The sequence below is a fragment of the Pungitius pungitius genome, chromosome 1, assembly GCF_949316345.1.
Source record: "Pungitius pungitius chromosome 1, fPunPun2.1, whole genome shotgun sequence".
Lineage (NCBI taxonomy): Eukaryota > Metazoa > Chordata > Actinopteri > Perciformes > Gasterosteidae > Pungitius > Pungitius pungitius.
Window position 1 is genome coordinate 35,282,302 of NC_084900.1, and position 21,647 is coordinate 35,303,948.

A 21,647-nucleotide genomic window follows, 5' to 3' on the forward strand; every position below is an offset into this window, starting at 1 on the left:
ATCTGAACTTAAAAACTGTACCTTTTTTTTCAGGATGACACGTTGAGTCTTGGTGTTGACATCCAGAACCAGTTCAGCACAGCTCACCAGGCGTTTCTTTCCAACAGGCCTCTTCTCAAAGTCCCTGCGATAACAAAGGCCTGCTGCTCAGCTTTATGTCCAATACTGTTGTATAGAAAATGTCAATAGGAGTTTATTTGTGTTGTTGGTCCATACAGAGAAAAGGTATGAGTGGCTGCGATGTAGATGAAGTTCTCGTAGTACAGCTTGTTGTATTCTCTAAAGAAGTTCATGTCCGACGTGACCTCTGAGGAACCGGCTCCCTTCACAGTCAGTGTGAGGTAGGGGGGCAGCGTGGGCTCATCACAGGCGTAGTCCAGCACGGAGCCTGCCTTCACCTCAGTGTGCAGCCGGATGTCAGCCACACTGTGCTGCCAGAACTGGATGGGCACCTGATGGATCCAAACAATGGCATCTATTCACTGATTGTGTGTCCTGGGAGGCCCAAAATGGTTCATCCATGGAGAGACAAGTGAAAGTAATTCATACTGCTGTGGCTCACCTCAGAGACGTTGTCGATGCGGAAGGGCGGAGGCAGCTGGTCAGCGTCAGAGAAGGAGATCTGGTAGGTGGCACCCTTCAGTGTGATCTCCGTCCGCAGGAAGAAACAGCTCCCCAGGGTGTCCCTGTTCAAACCAAGGTCCACTTACAACCTGTCCAACACTTAAATGTGGTGGAAAAAACACCCAGTACACCAGTACATAGTGGGACCACCACAGAGCTCAGATATTAAATGATTGTCTGGCCCTTTTTTTATGCAGAATACTGTGATGTGAATTTTTGGCCGTAGCGCCCAAACCTAACCCAACCATACAGACCATAGACTTTCTACACAGAATGAGAATACCCTCAGGCCTCCGCCCCCCTTCTTCCTCATAGCTCAAAGCAACGAATAGTGTTGCCATAGCACCGCCAACTTTGTCTCCCTCACGGATCTATAGTCGGGACTCTGCTTGTTGGAACCCTTGTCTCCCTCTGTGGTAATAGTCAGTACTACCACCAGTCTCCTGTTTTCAGTCTCAGTCTCTTTGTTAAACCTCACACATTAACTAATGGAAACCTGTATGATCTAGATGGACATGAGGAGTTCATGGTATCAGGCGACATTCAGCTTTGAAATGAGGAAACGATGGTTACACTTCTACTTTCAACCTTCATTTCCAACACTGTAACTTTATAGCAACATGTGCTGCTGGAGAGGTTTGTATATCTGTAACTCACCTCATGTTGACGTGAAAGGACTTGGGCTTGTTGACCTCGAAGCCCCCGGACCAGGTGCAGTTGGGGGTGTCCATGCGTCGCACACACAGCAGCTGGTCATAGTCATTGCGGGGCCAGTGGAAGACGACGCTGGAGCCCGGTAGGGTGGAGATGTAACCCTCAGGGTTGGTTGTACCCTAGAACAGATGTATTCACTAATGACTAAATGATGTCGTGTTACATTAATTATGCTCCTGTTGGACAAACTATAACAGAACCACATACACACTGAGTATTTGTAGTGGTTATTGTAGTCATATATGCTCGTTCACTTTAATCAAGGCATCAGAGGGAATGTGTGATTGTGATAGGTCCTAAACCCAGTCTGAACCAGGGATGCTATCAACCAATGAGCTACCAGAACTTCCAGTCCAGTTCTCACCTTTCCCCTGGCAAACTCTCTCTGAGCGAAGGCCAGTTTGTGTGTAGAGCGGTTGTCCAGCAGGTAGCGTGGGGCGAATGTCACTATGTGAGTGTCTCTGTAGCGTCCTTTCCCTTTACGCACGCTGATGCCTGTGTCAATCATAGAGGGATCAACCAATGCCAAGAATAACAGAGACATTTTAGCTTGAATAGCAACAGTTTGAGAACAGTCTGGTAGTGCTGCTTCATGCCAGATGATTATCTGTGTGCCACTGCAGGAAACCTATGTAGATTCAGTGCAAAGGGGCCAGCGAGAAGCTGCAATGAAGCACCGGACCTTTCATTGGCATCATTAGAGGGGAGAATATTATGAAGAAAGAAAAGATATATTAATATAGACTGCAGCTGAGCATGTCATTCTCCTCTACCAAGCCTGAGATCCCATGCATCCAATCAACATGTTTATCAGGCACTAGTTTGGTTTAATGCCTGTGCTGTTTGTGTGTGCCAACTTGCCGATGTTGTAGATGAGGCCAGGTCGGTTCCCATGCTGGATAACCTTCACTGCCCGGACTCCACTGCCTCCGTCCAGGGAGAAGCCCTGGCACCAGCCGGGAACTCCGTCAGGGTGAATTCCTCTACCGATCCGCATAGTGCACCTGGCATCGACAGGGAATACAGGGAATGTAAGGACACGGCAGATGCAAATCAAGAGGTGGAGTGGCTGGATCACACTAAACCACAGGCCCTGGTCATCTCTTATGCATCCTTTACGATAAAAACACTCACCAGCTAATGCATTATCTATTTTCACTTACATAGCAGGCTGCTCCTTGTCCGTGTAGCAGAACAGCAACGGACTGAGGCTTCGAGCCAACTCGTGCTCCTCAAACTGGCCAGCAGCATCTGCTTTGCCGTTGTCCTGACGAAAGATTAACGGCAGACCTGTGGGAGAAGGGGGCTTGAAGTAACTACACTAGTTGTTAACACCAACGCCGGCTTCTGTAGAAACAACGTTTACCGGTCTTGTTGATCAGCCAGTAGGGGGCCGAAATAAGGATCTTAAGGGCCCCCTGTGCTCGCAGGACGATGCGGATGGTGAGGCAGAGCAGATGTTTGTTGGTGTCGTACAGCCTCATGCGGACCACGTAGTTCTGAGTGCCGGGCGGAATCAGCAGCTCTTTGCACACAGGGAAGCTCTCCAGCAGAACTCCTGGAGGACCATGAACACCAGAGTGAGAAGGAGAACGTCGTTAGCCAGGGAAAGCCTTTGGCCTCGTACTGACCTAGTTCCATGTTCTGGGAGGTGTCGGCGCCGTGAAGCACGGCCTCTTTCCCCGGCTTCAGGGCGCCTCTGATGGCCGTTCCTTTGATGAAGTAGTTGAGTTCACAGGGCAGCAGGTTGGCCAGCACCATGGTGGGCAGCAGGTAGATGGTGTGGCCGGGCTGTCGGTAGATCTGCTTGGCGCTGCCAGAAACCGTCTTGGCAGGCTGCTGATTGGGGTAGTTCTCCTTTTTGATGACCACACAAAACCTGCGAGAGACAAAGAGATGAGTGGAAAGCTTCCAGATAGGAAAAAGTAACTCATCAGTGTCCGGCTATCTTATTCACCTGAAGCTGCGCTTGAGGCCATCGTCAAAGTCTGCAGACTGACACTCCCTCTTGCTGCTGCTGATGTCTCCGGGCCGGTCCACACTGGTCCAGTGGATGGGAACCTTACAGAAGAACAAGCCCAGGTCTTTGGGTCGAGCCTGCAACCTCCAGGACGTCAGGTGGAGTGGGACCGCCAAGGCTTGGTCAGGAAGGATCGGCGGCAACACCACTGGTTCTGTTAAGCCAGGGATACAGTTGGCTTCATTTAAAGGACACAACAAGACACCAGCTGTACCTGAAGTAATGCTGCTTAGTCAAAGGAACTGAAATGGAGCAGTGTCTTACTGTCAGGAGCAGAGGGGCTGTCCAGTCTGACCTCCATGGGAACATCTAGCCGGTTCTTCACCATGAGGGCAGAGCGGACGCTGACGACCTTCCTCGCACTTCCCTCCATGGTGATGGAGAAGACCACTCTGACTGGAGGCAGGGCCGAGAACTGAGGGCATGGCACGATATCAAAATATAATGTTGCGCTTATCCTGGTCAAAACCATTGTTTCATTATATAATCCAGATGTAGGTCAATATATGATATATACTCCTGAAAAGGGGTTAACATACTGAAACCACTGCACCTACATTAACCGTAACAGTAACCTACATTACATCGAAAAACCTTCATAAGGATGAATGAATAGACAAACGTTGCGAGTCTGTTCTTTCTTCCAGTATTTTAAAAACGACCCTTTTGTCAGCGTCTTTTACTGCGATAATCGTCCCATCCTACAAGCAGTTCAGGTTTAAACTCATACTGAGCTTTTCTGCTGTCTCAAAAAGACATTTGAATCATCATTATCATCCTAATGTCTAGAGACTGTATGCTAAACTATTAGCATACAGGTAATTCCATCCATCCACTACACCGGGCCTTTATTAGTTCATGCTAAACACTATTGGAAACAGTTGTATTACTTTATTTGGTTTTCTGGTGTATAATGAGTATAATGAGGCAGCACACGCTCACTTAAAGACTCACATAAACATGCGGGTGGATGATGTTGGTTCTGCTGATAGGACTGCCAACCTGTGGAGGAGTATTAGAGTTTCACCCTGATTCGTCAGGAATCCTCATGAATGCAGCTTCACAGTTTGGTGCTCACAGTATTGGACGAGTTGTTTCTGTCTGGGGCTGCGTAACGGAAGAAGACGCCCACTTTGTCCACAGAGACCGGCTTGACTTGCTCCCATCCACACACACGCACCAGCAGCTGGTGCAGCTTCAGCTCATGAGTGTGCCTGCATAGGAGGAGTGATGCATAATCATCTCAAGCATTACACTTTCCTTTAACCAAGCTGATGTAGAACATATTAAAGTGAAATATGTTTATGACAACCATTCCAGTTTCAGACAGATGCACACCACAATGAATGCAGAGTTAAATGTAATGATGGCCAAACTAGACAGTTTATACTCATTGAATGGGACTCCTATCTATACCGGTGGCGGAGTTTCTCGCGGGCTTCAAACTCAAAAGGAATCTCCTCTCCAGGCAGAACCTCCCTCCACTGGCTGATGTTGTGAGTGTCATCCGTTCCCGGGCCGTGGACCTCTGAGATGGAGTCTGCACTACTGCTGTGAGAAAGGGCCACTCTGTGGAGAACAGGTGGTGACATTCATTGGAGGAGAGTTCCTCTTCTCACTCCAAAGTTAAACAATGACATCACACATCTTCAACACACAGCCAAAGCTTGGCATGATCCAAAATCATCACAGCAAATGCTGAGCCGATAGAAACACAAAAAAGACAACAAAGAGTTTAGTTTTGCACCTACCTTGTGGGGGTTGTAGTCAGAGTGGCGAACCACATGGTACATCCTGTGTGGTTGCGCAAAGCGAACGGCACAAACGGCTGCCTCCTCTTGGACAGCTTGACATCAGCTGGAAGGACAAAAGGAAAGGGAATCAGAAAGAAGGGAGGTATGCTTGATTGTTATTAGTAACTTTAGTGGTGCACGGCCATGCGCTTGCTTTCTTCTTCCAAGACCTAAAAAACAGAATTCTGTCATTTTAAGGGGAACTGCACCATTTTACAACACGCGTCACTTAGTAGTGACCACGACAAAAAGTTGACACTCTTGGACTGGGTTCCTTACCCAAACTGGGGAGAGTCATGAAATGTCTGCTCCTGCTGCTTTTTTAGACAATTATTTTCATTTTTCATGTTTGATGAGATCAATTGACATTTGTAATCAGTAACTGAACAAAATGATGCCATATACAGCATTTTGCGCTTTACTTTCCGTCACACTGGATTAGCACGGATTTTCCTTCTTTTTTTTTTTTTCAAACAGTTTGACCAACGTTCAGCGGGGCAGGAACTCATTTTGTCATACCGAACAGGTCAAAGGTTACTTAGTAAGGGATGGCATATACATATACAGTATACTGTATGTCCACTGTTGAGCTACACAAGAGAACCGGATTGTTTGTATGATTAAAATGATTGTGGCCATCATATAACATTACATCTAAAATGAAAGGTCAGTGTGTTCTAAACCAGAACCAGATGTGCATCAGGGATACTGGTGATAACTTGGCACCTTAACTACTTAAGTAGTAAGTACTACAGAGATAACAGCATAAAAAGATCTGCTAGCACAAAGATGAAGAGGATTTGAAATCTTAAATATTTGGTATCTTTCATTTCATCCATTCAAATAAAGTATTTCTGTGAAGGACTTCCTCTTTACGTAGAGATTTCTCTCGTAACTCACTTTGCTCGACGCTGGGTGGGTCTACTGAGGAGCCCATCCAGGGCAGGGGGGGCGAAGGCTGGGGCGTGTGCTCCTCCTCCTTACAGTAATCAGCTATCCAGGCGCTCTTGGTGGTGTTGTATTGTTCTGCAAGGACCAGAGAAGTAGTACTGTAGCTGTGTGGTCCGTGTAGAGAAAGCCTAGAGGAGCACGCTGCAGCTTTTACGCACCCAGCAGGACGGACGTGATGTTGATGTCCAGTCTCTGCTTGGCTCGGACCCCCATCTTGAAACGGGGAGGATGGAGGCGGCCGGCGGCCTGCTGCTGCCAGGACAGAGAGCAGGGCCACGGCTCGATGAAGGGCTCCCAGCCTGCCATGCAGACACACACACATGAGTCACTGTCCTACCAAATGCATCTATACAGAACCAATTAATTATTATTATTATTTTGATGAATCAAAGAGAGCATGTATATTTCGGTATCATTGAAGGATGAAGCCAGTGATGGCAGCAGTAAATGATCACATGGTACCCGACAGCTCTCTGTTGTAGTAGTCTCCTGACAGAGTGAAGCTGGCTTTTCCTTCCTGAGTGGAACCAATGCGCTGCAGCACATAGAGCCCTGCAAGGACAAATAGAGGTACTCAACCTTTGGATTGCTTTTTGTGAAGCACTGTTGGTTGTGTAAGTAGCTGTTGAATACTTCATTAATATAATAATAATTAATTACAAGTTAATCCCTGAAAGCTGTGGTGTTAGAGGTGTGGTTGAATGAGGTTCTTGTTTGATGAGAGCAAATAAAACTGCTTCACTGCTCCATCAGAACGGTCTGCGGGGAAAACATTCACTAAAATGACGTACACTGATGTCGATTCTTTTATGTCCATAATACATCCCAGCAGCACATTACTTTACATCATTGCCCTCCTCAAACCAGGCAAAGACACAGTGGATGCAGAGCGCTTCCGCTCAAGCTCTCTGCTATGCAACCTCTACAAGCTGATGCAAAGGACTGTGTAAAGAAATGGGAAACTGTCATATAACCATCACGCTTCCGTGAAACGAAAAGAAGACCTTTAAAGTCTGGTAATGGAATATTTATTTGAATGAGGTTTGACAAACCAAATACAGTCTGCTTGTTTCAGACACTATTTTAACAGACATAAAAAGGAGGGCAGTAGACAGCAATAGCCACTCCTGGTGAAGGCCAGAATAATTACTCCTAGCTACATTGCAAAAGCAACTTTGCATGGAACATTTGTCATCTGGACCCTAAATAAAGTTTGATCAATTGAATTTTCCTTTATTTATAATGACAGGGCGGTGACATTAAGAAAAGCTTCCTCAGAACCCTGGTCGTCAACGGTTGGATTGTCTCGTGTGTAAATGAGACTTACTGGAGAAGGTGAGCTCAGCCAGTGGGATGTCACAATCCAGACAGTCGTCGATTAAACAGATGCACACACTCTCAGCCTTCAGCTCCACCCCAGACAGAGGAGCGGAGTGGCAGCTGGAGCCAGAGTCAGTCCTGGATCTGGCGAGGCCTGCCATGTTGTCGGCGTTCTCCAGCAGCCACGTGGCTGCCTGGTCTAGCTGGCCTGGAGGGGGACGCATTGTCGCTTTTATCAAACAATGGTGGCAAGACTGCACAGAGTGGGCAACAGTGTTAAAGGTCTCACTCACCTTTACACTGGATCAGGGCCCTTTTGCAGTCCTCTTTCCTGAAGCCCAGGTCTTGCAAACGGGTCAGCTGGCCCTCTGTGGAGACAGACACTGATGAATAGCTTTTCTTAGTAGAGCAGTAAGTATGCCGTCACTGTGACTAAAGTACTTTATCACAACTACAAAATGGGGATTGATTTTGGCCACTGAATTAAAGTGAGACAAAAAAAGCATTTAGACAGTCATTCTTAATTTGATCCTTAGATGCCTTGTCGTACCTATGAGGGCCTCAGTCTTCTGCCTGAAGCTGTCTTTGGCTGAAGTGGGCTCAGTGTTGGGAGCAGTTCTGCTATCCCAGTCAGAGGGCCGAGGGGAGCTGGAGGTGGGGATGGACTTTGTGATTGCCAAGAAGAGCTGGATGTCGTTGTAGGACAGACGGATGTCCAGAGTGGGAAACTGAATCTGCCGAGAATCACAAGCACAGTTACAAAAATCACCACTGTGCTGTGATGTCTAATGTCTTCTGTAGTTTTGCTTTGCCAAATAAAAGGACTGGATTGGCGTGACTTTTCTGCACAAGAGACTGCTTAAGTGAAAGTAGCAGGCACAATGCAGGGCTCATCACCAGAAGAAATAATAATATATTCAACATGGTGGATGTGCTCATGTACATTGTTTGGTTTCTACAATGTGCCACCAGCCCACAGGTCACAGGTCAGCAGTACCTACTTATCCTTATGTGTGTGTCATTTCATCAGTGTCAAGTGTCATTTCACAACCGTAGATTTCAGTTGTCATTGTTGGTTGTGTTAGAGACAAGAACGCACAGCCTAGTGTTATTTAAAAGATATTTTATGTGTTAATGAGGTCTAACTTGGGTGTCAGATACTAACTATCAGTATGGTGTTAAAATATTTAAGACTGGCTTCTGTGAGCCAGACAGAAATGTTTAGGCACAATAACAACCAGAGGGTTAGTGATGGAGGAAAAGGGCTGTAGACTCGTTTCCATTATTTAGTCTGACTTGTATTACCAGTGTGAGCCTGTCAGTTCATGATTACATTACAGCACTCTGCCTCATCACTACAACAACTTCAAAAGTCTGAACTAGCGCTACCCCTTAACCCCCGGGCCTCCCCCGGTACATGTTGCACATCTCCCTTTGGCTGAGAGTTTATTGCTGACCTCCAGCAGCGGCGGGATGTCCTCAACATTGAAGGCGTCCAGCAGCCCGGAGCTGCTTTGGTACGTGGGGCTCCCACATAGCTCCACCTGAATATTGACTGGGTCGATGATGGACAGCGCCGTCTCCAGCTCACTGCCCAGTCGACACGAGAACACCTGGGGCGGGCAAGAGACCACTCATCAAAGCTAGTAAAATAGGGTCAGTGGTTAGCAGTGAGTGTCACTGAGTACCGATCTTCACTCTATACTTATAGTAACAGAAAGGGCCGAAAGAACAACATTAGCAAGTGTAAGTAAAAGAGGAATAGTAGAGCAATAACAGTACAAATACTCTGACATTTTCATTGTTTGATTAAAAGAATTCTGACAACTGGTAGCTGTGGTTTCAGTGATAGTGATGACACTGTGGTGGGGCTCACCTCGATTCCTGCCAGGCTGCCTGAGAAGGGTCTGTCCAGCAGACGCGGCTTGTAGGTGAGGACAGTGGTGCCTTTTAGAATGATGGCATTGGTATCCAAACAAGACGAGTCCTCCACGACCACAAACTCTGTGCCTGCAGATACACACAGACCAGGAGCTCATATGATAAGAGAGAAAGCGTGGATGTTGATTGTGTTGGTGCTAGTGAGGGCTGCATAAGGAGTACAGGAGCAATAGCAGGAGCCACACACACCCTGCTCCAACCAGATGGGTTTAATCAGGAATCATTATTGTCAAGAGTTGGATTTGTGCAGTACGAGGTGTGTAGTACCTTGTTCGGTTCAAGAGGTTCCAGGTATACTGTGACCTCGTTCATTCTCCTCTTACCTGTGACGTTGATCTTGATTTCCAGGCAGTGGTCCTGGGTGACCGGCACCGTGGACCTCTTGGTGACCACGCCGCTCTTGACAGTCTTTGGCATGACAGCCCCTACAGTGCTGCTGGGGGCGGAGCCAGAGTCGGTGCTGGTGTTGCTGGGGCAACGCTGACGGGGCTCAGCTCCCCGGGACACCTTCTCCACCGGGACCCGCAGGAAGTTCCTCACAAGCTGAAGCCAGTCGAATATGAGGAATACTCTTAGGTTGTTGAGGACTACAGTGAAGCAGGACGAGTCCCGTGTGGATCTGTCAGAGGGAGGGACGCAGCATAAAGGACCAATTCTTTGCTATCCAACACTACTTATATGTTGGAACATGTTCCTTTAGCTTGAAAACTCCCCCGCTTTACCTGTAATGCAGCTCCAGCTGCAGCGTGGCCCTGTTGGTGCCGGTTTTGGAGGGCTGGAGGATGCAGTCAAAGACATTGTGCCTCTCTCGATGGCCTTTACCAGGGCTCGAGCTCGGCCCGCTGCACCGAGTGTCGTACGCCAGCAGCGAGTGAGAAACCAAGTTGATAGACTTGGATCCATTGGACAAACTCTCAAAGAGAAGCTTGGATTTCATGAAGTCAAACCTTTGCAGGAGAAATCATTAAAAAAAAACCTTAGAGCAGTGGATCAAACTGCCAAAAAAACCGCACCACCGCCTGAGTCACAGCTGCCATTTAGTAGAGACTTTTAGCATTTAGATTTTTTAATAGCCCATGTAACATCCAACATTGTTGCTGTACTGTTTGTGAAAACTATTAGTTAAGATACTATATAAAGTATGTTGATATTTTGGTACAAATCAGTGTTTATATAAGAAGAAAGAAAAGGCCAACCTTGCTAATGAGCGCTTATGCTCCGCTGGTGTGGGGCTGTCCAACAGCTCCAGACTGACATCCATCATGTCCACCAGGAAGGACAAGCTGGTGTAGACATCTCCACTTAGCACCGTCTGAGCAGAGACAAAACCTCAGTCTGTTAGCACATATAGAGGACTACTGTTACAGGCAATGACCAAAACGATCTCTCGGTGGTGTCCCTCACATAGGTGCTGGGGTCCTGGAGGTTGTAGGGTCTCAGGAAATCTTCCACAGGCTCTCCCAGGTTGTTCTCCAGCAGGCCTCTGATCAGCTGGTAGTGCTCCAGGTCCAGAGAGCAGTGGACTGACGAAAGGCTGCCGTGGATGGACATGTCCGGCACCGCATGGCTCAGCTCCCTGACAACAATTATGGACACAACCTGAATTTGGGTTACGGGTTTGCTCCCATAGAGTAAAACGAGAGGCACGAGGCACCATGCTCGATGTACTAAAGCTCTGCGCAGGTCATACCACTGTCATATTCTTATCTGTTTTATCAGGAGTGGTGCCCTCATCTGAAAGCTGTGAACCTGTATGTTCATTTGAGTTAGAGCTCCGCAGAGTGTATCAAGTTCTTATTCTGATTGACGATATTTTCTGTGAGGTCCCGATGACTTGGATCAACTAAATTGAATCTGACGCTGGTGCAAAATTCAGAAAGATTTGCTTAAAGGGTCCCTGAAATATGACAGTAAAGGGACAGGTCATAGTGAACTTGACCTTTGAAGAGATGGACTGACCCCAATGCGTCTGCCAACCCCTGCTCTGAACGCCAACATGATTTCAGAAGAAAAAGCCCATGAGGTTTGCAGCAGACAGAACTGAAAGCAGGACCTACTTGTCCAAGTTGCGCTCCACTTTAAGCTTGAGACGGCAGCGGTCTTTCAGCAGGTTGTCTCCAGTGCGGCGCACAGTGTACGAAGGAAAGATGAGGTCTGAGGACTCGGGGGGTTTTCCCCCGCTGTCCTTGGCCTGAAAGGGCAGACACTCTGCTGCAAAGATATCCATCTCCTGCAGGTCCAGAGCAATGCAGTCCAGCAGGCACCCTTTCTCCTCTGACCGGGAAAACATAGCATCACATTATTCCACTACATGTCATTTAGCTGACGCTTTTATCCAAAGCGACCTACATTACATTATAACCCGTGCGTCACATTTAGCCTGGGGAGCAGTTAGGGGTTAGCCGTCTTTGACATGGCGCATGGAGCAGCCGGGATCTGAACCACCAACCTTGCGGTTCCCACCACGCTGCTCCATGCGCCAGCATCGTCCACACAGCAGATGGCACAAACACCCCCTCTGGAGTACATACACTGTATTTCTTCAATCTCTACAGCCATGCTAACCTAAGCAGTGAGCTTCGTCCCCCTCAGCGGCCCCCCGCGTCTCTGGAACCTGTGGCCTGCCGAGGGTAAACCCTGCCGAGGAGGAGGAGCTGGAGGTGGATGGGGAGGTCCTCGGCTCTTCCCGCTCACTTCTCTCTGCTGCTTTCTGAATTCGCTCCTTTTTCAAGACAAGGGGAAGAGGGAAAACAATATGAACGTTGCATCCGTGCAAAAGCAGTTTGTTTGATGATTGGAAAGAACTAAGCAATCTCTAGCATTTTCATGTATGGAAGATGAAGGTAAGAAGATAGGTGTGCTTGTCAATATTCAAACTATTTTCTGCAGGTCATAGCTCACTGAATTCTCATTTAAAAAATAAGAACTCAGGCATTGTGCCGTTATCTCGGCAGCCGGGAGGGTGCAGGAAGTGTAGATGGTACATGTTGAGAAATAGAACGCCATGATAAAGCCCTACAACACACACTAACACATGCGCAAACTGCCAACTAACTGCAAACTGCAACATGACATGTAACATGCCATCTAAACAAGTAAGTGATTACACAAAGACAAAGACATTTGTTAGTGGTGAGCATACCACAGTAAACCATCAGGTAATTCTGTATTCAATAAATATTTTGGATCAGATTTACATAATATGGTCAGTTACTTGAAATAAATTAGATGATGGAATCATCTGTGCATGTTTTCTAAAGAATATCTGGATGCCTGCATACAGTATCAAAAGGCTCGTGGCCTGAGGGACTCCTGAATGTTTACAGTTGGGTCACAAGTGAATCCATTCGAATTAGACCGAGGGAGAGGGAGACAAAGCACAGCCAGGTCACTCTGTATGGACGGGCAGCGGGACTCACCAGAGAAGGGAAAAAGGCGTGTGCCATGGTGAGTTTCTCTACCTTGTCACGGAGGGAGAAGGTCCCCCGGGCCCCAGCTGGCCGGAAGCAGTTCTGCACCCTCAGCTGACCAAGGTTGGCCACAATGGCCCTTGGCGAGCAAGAGCTCTCTGGAATGACAATAACCGGGGCTCCGGCCTCAATATCCAGCAGAACCCTGGAAGCACGCTGAGCAAGATCACGCACCTGCAGAGAGACACCACTAATGTATGTTGGACCTGGATGCTTATCTGAATCAAGCAATATCAAGCTACAATCAAAGGGTCCTGGTGCAAAGTGGAACACTCACAGCCTGGCCTTCCATTGCAGCCCTCTGCCTGCCTAGGACATCCTGGAGCTGGGTGAAATGTTGAATGAAGGCCACCACCTCGGCCTGGAAGCGCTGCGTGTGGACGTACTGCACCGAGGCCATCTGCAAAGACACCTTGATGTCACATTCCCGTTGCAGCTCAGGATCCGGCTGGCCGTACCTGAATGCACCAGGGAGCACAGGTGAGCCAAAGATAGACAGATCCTTCAGGAGCATGCAGAATTATTCGGTTTTGGGTTATATACTTATGGATGTTGAAGATAAGGGCCTCCCCTCCCCGTGTGGTGAAGCGCTCTCTGTAGAGATCACCATGTGGGGTAAGGTCACTCAGGGACAGGCTTCCTAAACTGCCTTGTAAAGCCAGGTCGCCATCTACCAACAATACATGAATTTAGTGACATTAACCCAGAAGAACCCAAACCATTTAAAACAAACTGGATGGACAACATTTTCTAAATTCTACCCCTTCGAGCAGTAGTTCCCAAACTGGGGGGCGGGACACGGTTTCATCACCAACCCTAACACACATCCACATCGATAAAAAACAGCAACCATGTGCCAATCCCATGTACATTTGTATCTTTAACCACTATGTGATTTACCACTGAATTATTATTTGTATTCAAAACACAGGTTTTCATCAGACCAAGAGGGAAAATACACTACACTGCCATGAATCATATTAATGTGGAGCATTGAATCCGACTGCTGCAACGTTACATGATTGGAACATGCCGATCAAATGACCAATTTAAGGATATATGAGCAAATACAAAATCCCTTCATGTTAATTTCTCTGCACCACTGAGCGGACAAGTGCAGCAAAGAGACAGAGAGCAAGAGAAGGGCTCTGACACAAGAGGTTTGGGAACACTACCCTACAGCCAAAGATCTGAAATGTTACACACATATGTGTAGTGTCATATATGGCACACTTTAAGGTTTCAGAACATCAAACAAATTCTTATATTAGATGAAGATAACCCGAGTCGATACAAAATGCAGTTGTAAATGATAATTACATTTATTAAGGGAAAGAAATATCCAGGAAGTGGCCAAATGCTTGTTTACAGCACTGATATATATATACACATAATAATAATAATAATAAGCAAAGGTTGTTACGCATACGCACCCAACATTTCGAGATGAGCAGATAATTTGGACACACTAGCTCTGGCAAGCTCGTTGAGTTTCTTATTCAGGACAAGAGACAAAGAGTGGACCTAAAAAAAAAAACACGGACAGACAATCAATAACATTCTATTCAGAGCTTTCATCAAGAAAAGTAGAGAGCCTAGAAATACACACTGGATGATGTATTGAAATGAAATAACCATAGAGAATGTGATGATGATGAATGGATCACTACACTGAGTAGATATCTTCCTGTAAGCGTGTTTCCACTACATTCCTGCCCTGCACAAGTATGGAAGTAGGCTCTGGTGTCTCTCTGCACCTTTTTCAGAGACATGTGGGTCCAGTAACCTACCTTCACGTCCACTTTAGTGTTGACGGCCTCTGCGGTCTCCTCCTCGCTGAGACAGCTCTCGTACAGGGGATGCCCCGGCTCAATGTGTGCTGACGCAGGAGGCACCTTCACAGCATGGTTGTTGGCCGTGGAGCCAATGCCAAAGAAGTCCAAGATAACCACCCAGGTCTGCAGCGTGATCACAACGTCCAGGCAGTTGAAGTCAACGTCCACGCTTCGGCCCACTCGCCCATAGCGTGTTGTGAACTCTGGGTGGTTCTGGTCCACCAGCATCACATTGATATGAACTAAGGACTCATCAAAGTCTGGAGGTGGCTGAGGGGACGGTGCTTGGTGGGTAGGGGAGGGAGGTGGAGTGCTCGGACACTCCGGGTCCCTTTTGGATCTGCGACTGCTGGCTGAAGGGGTGCTGGGATGCCTCTGGTAGAGCTGGAAGACGTTCCGGGCCTCTTCCATGTGAGCAGGCAAGGAGCGAGGCATGTCTGGAAACAGGGCATTGGAGGCTGAAGGACAGCTTTGAGAAAGGTACTCCTTTGGACTGAAGGTGGAGGGCTTGGGAGCTCCACGAGACACCATCAAATGTTTGTACTTTGAATCGGGGTTCTGTTCCAGGAGGTCCTCCATTAGCAGCGAGCGCAGAGCCAGCTGGACGGTGAGTAGTTGAGGGTGGTCTTTGGTAAATTCTCCCTCCAGATCTTGGAAGCGCAGGCTGACCAAGCCCTGGGAGCCCTGAGTCAGGTCTGCACTGAGCTGCACCTGCAGTTCTGCCACGTGTAAGGTGATTTTCAGCTGGGTGAATGAGTTGTGAAGAGCGGGTTGGTGAGACTGTAGGGGCAAGGGGGAAGGGAGCGACGAGTGGGAGAAGCAGAGATAGGGAGGGTCCTTTGCAAAGAGCCCTCCCTGAGGGTCAGGGAAACGGTGTGGTCTGGTGGAGGAAGGAGTGGGTGGAGGGGGTGTGGGCGGTTGGCTGGGTGTGACACGTTGCTCCTCAATCAGGGACAGATTGTCTAATGTCTGGAGGACTTGTTCATACACAGGCTTGCACAGGAACACCTACAACCAGAGTGTCAAATATTGATGCAATTAGTCAGTAGCCCCACATCCTTTTGATCTGCATTGATAACATGGATAATAAAGGTGTGACATCTCCTGCCCTAAAACTCAACGGGCCTCCACAGTTTTTGCCTCACCGACCGTTTTCATGTTAGACCATAATTGGCGGACCGGTCTTGAAGGTGTAGCGGATAAACACAACAGAATAACCGGCTTACGGGGAGGGACGACAGCTGTATTATAACAATACTGGAAAGAATAGTAAAGTGGTTGAATGAATGAGTAAATAACAGCAGAGTGGTGGGGAAAGTCCGCTATTGTAAAGCTAATTCCCTCTTTTTAACAAGGCCTTCATTTGGAACTGGCATTTCTTTCAAGGGGGAAAATATACATTTAAAAAAGGAAAGGACTTGTTTGTTATTTGAATAGTGGTTTACATTGGAGAATTTACAGTATTGATATGGTTTATACCTGAACCGGGTTGATGAATTTCCCCTCAATTCTTAGCAACCCTGAGCTCTTGCAGGGCTCTTCTCCAGTGAGGAAGGAGAACTGGGTGTCTTCATCAACAGGAACTTTCTCCAGGGTGAACTGAATAGTGGTGTCTTTCAATATATGGAAAGCTAATGAAGAAAAGTGATTACGTGAGCATTTATCACAAGCCGCATATAAAACATATTATTTTCATTAGCAGACACATTTGAAAAGATATGGACATTTCTTACCTTTTCCACGGCTGAGGAATTCAAAGAAGTCATGACGTGTGAACTGAGGTTCCTCCTGATTGATGCTTCCACTGCGGGATGGTGACGCGCCACCAGCCGAATCCCCTCTGAGTGCCCTCTTCAGGACCAAATGACTCATGTTGACCGAATACAGTCGAATATCCCTCACCAACACCTGCAGCCTCTCCCCTTCTGAGTCTTGCCCAGTAACAAAATTCTGGATTGTTATGCTACCCAGGTGACCAACCAAGAGCTCAGGGTGTCCGGGTTTACGTGGAATTGAAACAACCGGTGACTCAATGCTGATATTAAGGGTCAGTTTCACCAAGAACGTGTCTAAGGCGGATTCAGGATCTTCCATGGGAAGATCCTCCTCCTCCTCATATGGATAAGGCCAGCTCTGACTCTGGGTTCGAGTTCTCCTTGAGGGAGTCTCAAAGAGCGAAACCATACCACTGTACTCTGCCGTCTTGGTGACTAGGACTGTTGACACTTTGGTGGCAGCACTTTTCAGCATGGAACGGAAATTGTCTTCTACCTCATTAGCAGACAGACTCAGCTCCTTCAGGAACTTGGCAGAGTGGTTATAGTGCAAGGACGCCATCTGAAGTTGCAAGGAACACTCCCCTTGGGATTTCTCCATGAGGCGGAAGTCTAAAGCTTCTGAGGGAGAACCTCCTGTATCAGCGAGGAATGTTATTCCGCCGAGAGTTGAGGAGCTGTCTGCACTACCAATGCTGACCACAAACTGGCTTCTGCCTCCTTCCTGGGTCAGGTCCACCAACTGCATAGAACCGAGTGAGCCATTGACGTCCAACCGGCTACCCATGGACACATTGACCTTGGTGCCAGTGATGCTGGCCGTGGCAATCTTCAACCCTTTTTTCTCAGCACCCAGGACTGTGCCAGTGGACACGGTCCGAAGGAGAAGCAGGTTAAGACGGTGGATTTCCACGGTCAGCTCTTTGTTCTGGTCATAGGTGGCCTGATATGTCCCCTCCTCTTCCTCACTGGAATGTTGCGTTGTTTGTTGCGGCACTGATGATGTCCAGGTGCTTTCCTCTTTGGGAAAAGACTTCTGGAGGAACTTGAGCAGCTCTACCATGGTTTCAGGGTTCAGAATGATGTCCAGGTTATTGACCTGCATGCTTGTCACCTGAAGGGAGCTGTCCAGGTTCATGGAGGGGCAGTCGGAGCTCACAAACTGGTATTCAAGCTTAATGAGGGCCTCTTGGTCTTTGAGAAAAGAACTGAAGGGGGAGATTTTATCCATGGGCACACCAGAGGACAACCCAGTATGATGGCCCTGGTGGTCAGGGGACCTCCCGTCAGAAGACACAGGGGACGATGGCTGGCTTTCTCTGAGGCTGCCCGTGGGTATGTCAAAACTGAGATTCTTATGAGAAGCCACCAGGAGATCAAAGTCAGACCCGTAGGTCTGTAATGTGTCCACCAGCAGAAGACCATGGACAGTCAGAGAGACCTCAGCATCATAAGGCCGTTTGACAAAATTAGCATTTGTTCCGAATACTTTGAGAACTGATATGTAGCGGCCGTCACTTTCTACACCAAGCTGCATGTAGTTAATGTTGAATTCAGCCAATAGTAGACGGGATTCCACCAAGACTTCCCTTGTGTGCTGCTCTAACGTCATCACGCTGTGAGTGAGGTTCTTGGCTGAACCTTGCAGCTTCCAGGAGCTGTCTTCTCTCTGAAATATCTTGTCATGTCGGAGGGTAAGGGGGTCAGGTGACCTTATGTTTGGGCTCCTCTCTTGGCTTTTGTTCTCTTCACTGAACGATGGCGTGCTTAGCCTAGCCAGACAACTCCTAAGGGCAGCCATCTTCTCAAGGTTGATATGGACCTTTAGGTCTGGTAGGGTTCCTGACAGCACAGCCCCAGGGAGCTGGGGGTCAGATGTGTAGCGAAGTCTCTGCTCAAGCTGCAGCAGCACGTTAAATTTCTCTACTACATGAGTAGGCCCTACCTCACTCTCTTGAAGATGTTTCCAGTTGTCCTTATACCGACCAACCATTATCTGGAGATCCTTAAAGGACAAGGAGTATTTTTCATAAAGCTTTCTGCAGTAGGCCTGTGTACTTTCAGGGGATCTGAGGCTGGGAAGGTTAGCGCTTTTGAGCTGTTCTTTTAAAGGTATGTGTAGTTCAGGTGCCAGGGACTCTGGCGGGGTGGCAAGGGGTGTCTGGTACTCATCATCACTCATGTCTTCCCTCTCAGGCTCAGCAGCTTTTGAGCTGGCCTTAGTCTCATCTTCAATGGAAAGGAATAACAACAGGTAAGAGCAAAGTTAGAAACTTATAAAAGCATAATAATGAAGATATTTGGGTACATCATAGGGCTGGACGGTATAGAATTTCAATTTGGTATGAATTTTTAATTTACCGTCATACCAGTGCATAGCCTTAAAAAACTGATGTTGCTCTTTGGCAGGCAGCAAAATATCTTGTTCACCGCTTAAATGGCGGGACTTAAGACCCAGGGGAATGTAGGTGAAAGCAGGAAAGGGGTGGTCCTTTTTTAGTGCCTGATATACAGTGATATACCCAGAATCTTACTAAATAACGTAATATGGACTTTTGCCCATGCTGCCCAGCCCTAGTGAATCATTTTATTTTGGACTTGATAAAACGGTTTACCTTGACAGTTTGTGAGAAGAATCCTGCCTAAATCAATAACCACTAGCATCGGGTCTTCTGACTGGAAGTCATCGGGGAAAATCACCTGGGGTGCACAGATGTCCAGTTTCATGGTCCAACGCTTACCGTTTTCCTACAAAACAAACATTTAGCTGCATTTAGAAAGGATTCAAGTGCCAATCATTTCATGTAACGCCAAGTGAATCCCTCTTACGATAAACTCTCCCACAAGAAGCTGATCAATGGTTTGTCGGATCTCTGCCTTGGTTTGCATCTTCAGCTTATTGTACTGCCTCCTGGCCGCCTCCGCCACTCTCAGCTCCAGCTCCGACTGATATCCAAAACCTCGTGGTCAAAGAGAGATCACATTTCAAAAATAGCAATCTGCTGGTGTTAAAGTGTGTCAAAAGGATAAATGAGAAATTATACTATTATTGGTTTTGAATGAACCTAGTTGTTTCTTGGAAGCTATTGTAAAATATTTTACAAATGTATATAAAGCTTTGATGCAGATTGATATAAAGAGAGACTAAGATGTAAAAGAAAACCACTCTACTTATTAAAGATACAAAAAATACATCTGTAAAAGGAAACTATCCGTTTGTAAAAATAAAACCATGGTTTTATATTACAATATGCATGTGTGCAGTATAAAAAGGGGGCAGTGAGTGCCAGTACTTACCTGAGGTGTGAACTCTTCCTTTATAGAAGAACTCAGTCAGTTTCTTGATTGCTTGTGGGTTGTAGATGATGTTCAATGGACTCGTGTTCACTTCCAGTCTCCTTTCAAACTTACACCTCACAGGGTTGCGCTCATAAATCATCTCGAACACTGGTGATGGTGAGGACTCTGCGCTGCATCCTGACAACACAACAACAACAAATGTTGTGCATTGAAAGCTGCTGCTGCTCGCGGAGCCCCAATTTTAATCACATGTCAGCCTTTTTTGTGTGGCTACGTCGTGTAGACGGAGCAAGACGGATTGACAGTGTAGGACGTATAAGTAGAAGTTTAAACGTATACAAACAAAACGCATCCAAAAAAAAAGGACTTTCTTTCTCTCCAGCCACCTTGGAAAATATGAACTTCCTTTAATGCAAAAAAATCCTATCTAAAAGGTCTTTGAAGTGCCACCAATCATTAAAAATGAAAAGAGGAATCTTACCAGTGGAACTAGAGGACTGGCCGGACGGCTGGTTCATGGCAACGACAACTTTGTCCTAGATCAGAGAAGCATGACAGTGAGGAATAAGACACAAATCAAAGCTCCCCGCCCGGTCCAACACTCCTTACCGTTTTGGGAGACACCAGGACAGGGAAGATGGTGCCCTGAGTAGTCAAGTCTCTCAGGAACAAACCACCCAGCTTAACAGACAGCAGGGAGGACTCCGAGCGAGGGAGGGACTCCAAGATCACATTGACCCCTGTGGACGCATGGTCACATGCTCCGAGTCACCTTCAGCTCAACACACTACGCATCCACACTCAGTTAAAGTAAACGATGGAGAGGGTACCTAACGCTTGATCAATTCATCTATGAATACGTAAACCTGCCATCACTCTACTCATTGGGCAAAGGTTCCTAAATCTGGTTTCATGTTCAAAGTGAGAAGCTTAGTGATCAGACTGTATCGAGGTGCTCCACTCCACCATGAAACATGTCTCCATCTATCCGGACACTCGTCTGTGTACCTGAGAACTCCAACTGGATGACACCACTTTCGTGCAACGTGCCCCCCCTCCTGTCCTGGTGAGAGAGCGTGACTCCGCCCTTCTCCAGTCGAAACTCCAGCCGTGCGAACAGATGATCTCGCCTGGTGAACGTGTTCAGAGTGTGAGAGTCCTCCAAAGGGTCGAATAGGTCTTCTGTCTCTGCTGAGGATGCGTTATATCATCAGGGTTTCAACCACTACTAGAATACCAGAGGATACAAAACTAGAAAACTATCCCATCACAAACAAAACAAAACTATTTTTGAGTTATTACACGGTATTCTTGATTTAATCCATTCATTATATCATTAAAATATAATGCAAATTAAATGAAAGCCCAGGCCACTAACATTTTAGTCTCTCACCTAAAATGTCCCAGGAGGAGGGGCTCGGCAGCAGCTCATCCGGCCTGTCTGGGTCCTGGGAGTCTCCATACCAGCCCCCCCAGCCCGGGAACCAGGACTGCAGGTACTGGATCATTCCTGAACTCCCACTCTTGGGGATGGATGTGGTGGGTAAACATGGCTGGCAGTCACTGCTGGGCTCGCGCACATTCTGGACAGAAGACAACAAAGGCTGAAACGAGGCCTATGACACATCTTTAGAGGATCTAAAGGTGGATGATTGAAAGAGGTCATCCTTATGTTATGGGTTGAAAGCTAGTCAAGAGTTTGGACTTTTATACACGACTAAAGAGCTAGCATATGAATCATCTCAGCTCACCTCTGCCATCTCCTCCTGCTTTCGAAACCAGTCGTGGACAATTTCTCGGAGGCACTGCAGCTCTTCCAACGTCTGTTCTTCTTCCACTCGCTCCAGCTCGCTCTATGCGATGAAGACAAGCTCAGGCTTCAGTGCAATGAAGTGGGTTTCAAG

At 47.3% G+C, this 21,647-nt stretch overlaps 1 protein-coding gene across 3 annotated transcripts in view; it reads right to left on the reverse strand.

Moving 5' to 3' along the window:
* vps13d (vacuolar protein sorting 13 homolog D) overlaps positions 1-21,647 on the reverse strand; it is a 35,243-nt gene that overhangs the window by 7,538 nt on the left and 6,058 nt on the right. The window contains exons 11-54 of one of the 3 annotated variants that reach the window (XM_037481098.2): positions 21,495-21,596; positions 21,137-21,326; positions 20,752-20,931; positions 20,353-20,483; positions 20,225-20,279; positions 19,741-19,920; positions 19,273-19,403; positions 19,059-19,191; positions 16,402-18,672; positions 16,148-16,299; positions 14,624-15,676; positions 14,267-14,357; positions 13,377-13,503; positions 13,111-13,291; positions 12,783-13,007; positions 11,929-12,085; positions 11,421-11,637; positions 10,768-10,939; positions 10,560-10,675; positions 10,086-10,310; positions 9,687-9,982; positions 9,299-9,432; positions 8,880-9,035; positions 7,973-8,156; positions 7,716-7,790; positions 7,430-7,630; positions 6,565-6,654; positions 6,261-6,401; positions 6,052-6,177; positions 5,110-5,215; positions 4,775-4,927; positions 4,437-4,572; positions 4,313-4,360; positions 3,623-3,773; positions 3,296-3,512; positions 2,970-3,217; positions 2,705-2,896; positions 2,502-2,628; positions 2,200-2,342; positions 1,703-1,833; positions 1,282-1,457; positions 563-686; positions 217-452; positions 22-124 (exon numbers count right to left, since the gene is read on the reverse strand). In XM_037481098.2, coding sequence (XP_037336995.2) covers positions 22-124; positions 217-452; positions 563-686; positions 1,282-1,457; positions 1,703-1,833; positions 2,200-2,342; positions 2,502-2,628; positions 2,705-2,896; positions 2,970-3,217; positions 3,296-3,512; positions 3,623-3,773; positions 4,313-4,360; positions 4,437-4,572; positions 4,775-4,927; positions 5,110-5,215; positions 6,052-6,177; positions 6,261-6,401; positions 6,565-6,654; positions 7,430-7,630; positions 7,716-7,790; positions 7,973-8,156; positions 8,880-9,035; positions 9,299-9,432; positions 9,687-9,982; positions 10,086-10,310; positions 10,560-10,675; positions 10,768-10,939; positions 11,421-11,637; positions 11,929-12,085; positions 12,783-13,007; positions 13,111-13,291; positions 13,377-13,503; positions 14,267-14,357; positions 14,624-15,676; positions 16,148-16,299; positions 16,402-18,672; positions 19,059-19,191; positions 19,273-19,403; positions 19,741-19,920; positions 20,225-20,279; positions 20,353-20,483; positions 20,752-20,931; positions 21,137-21,326; positions 21,495-21,596 — 9,783 coding nt within the window. Of the gene's footprint in view, positions 1-21; positions 125-216; positions 453-562; positions 687-1,281; positions 1,458-1,702; positions 1,834-2,199; positions 2,343-2,501; positions 2,629-2,704; positions 2,897-2,969; positions 3,218-3,295; positions 3,513-3,622; positions 3,774-4,312; positions 4,361-4,436; positions 4,573-4,774; positions 4,928-5,109; positions 5,216-6,051; positions 6,178-6,260; positions 6,402-6,564; positions 6,655-7,429; positions 7,631-7,715; positions 7,791-7,972; positions 8,157-8,879; positions 9,036-9,298; positions 9,433-9,686; positions 9,983-10,085; positions 10,311-10,559; positions 10,676-10,767; positions 10,940-11,420; positions 11,638-11,928; positions 12,086-12,782; positions 13,008-13,110; positions 13,292-13,376; positions 13,504-14,266; positions 14,358-14,623; positions 15,677-16,147; positions 16,300-16,401; positions 18,673-19,058; positions 19,192-19,272; positions 19,404-19,740; positions 19,921-20,224; positions 20,280-20,352; positions 20,484-20,751; positions 20,935-21,136; positions 21,327-21,494; positions 21,597-21,647 lie in introns of all 3 variants that reach the window. The other 2 variants (XM_037481099.2, XM_037481097.2) reach the window with 2 other exon arrangements.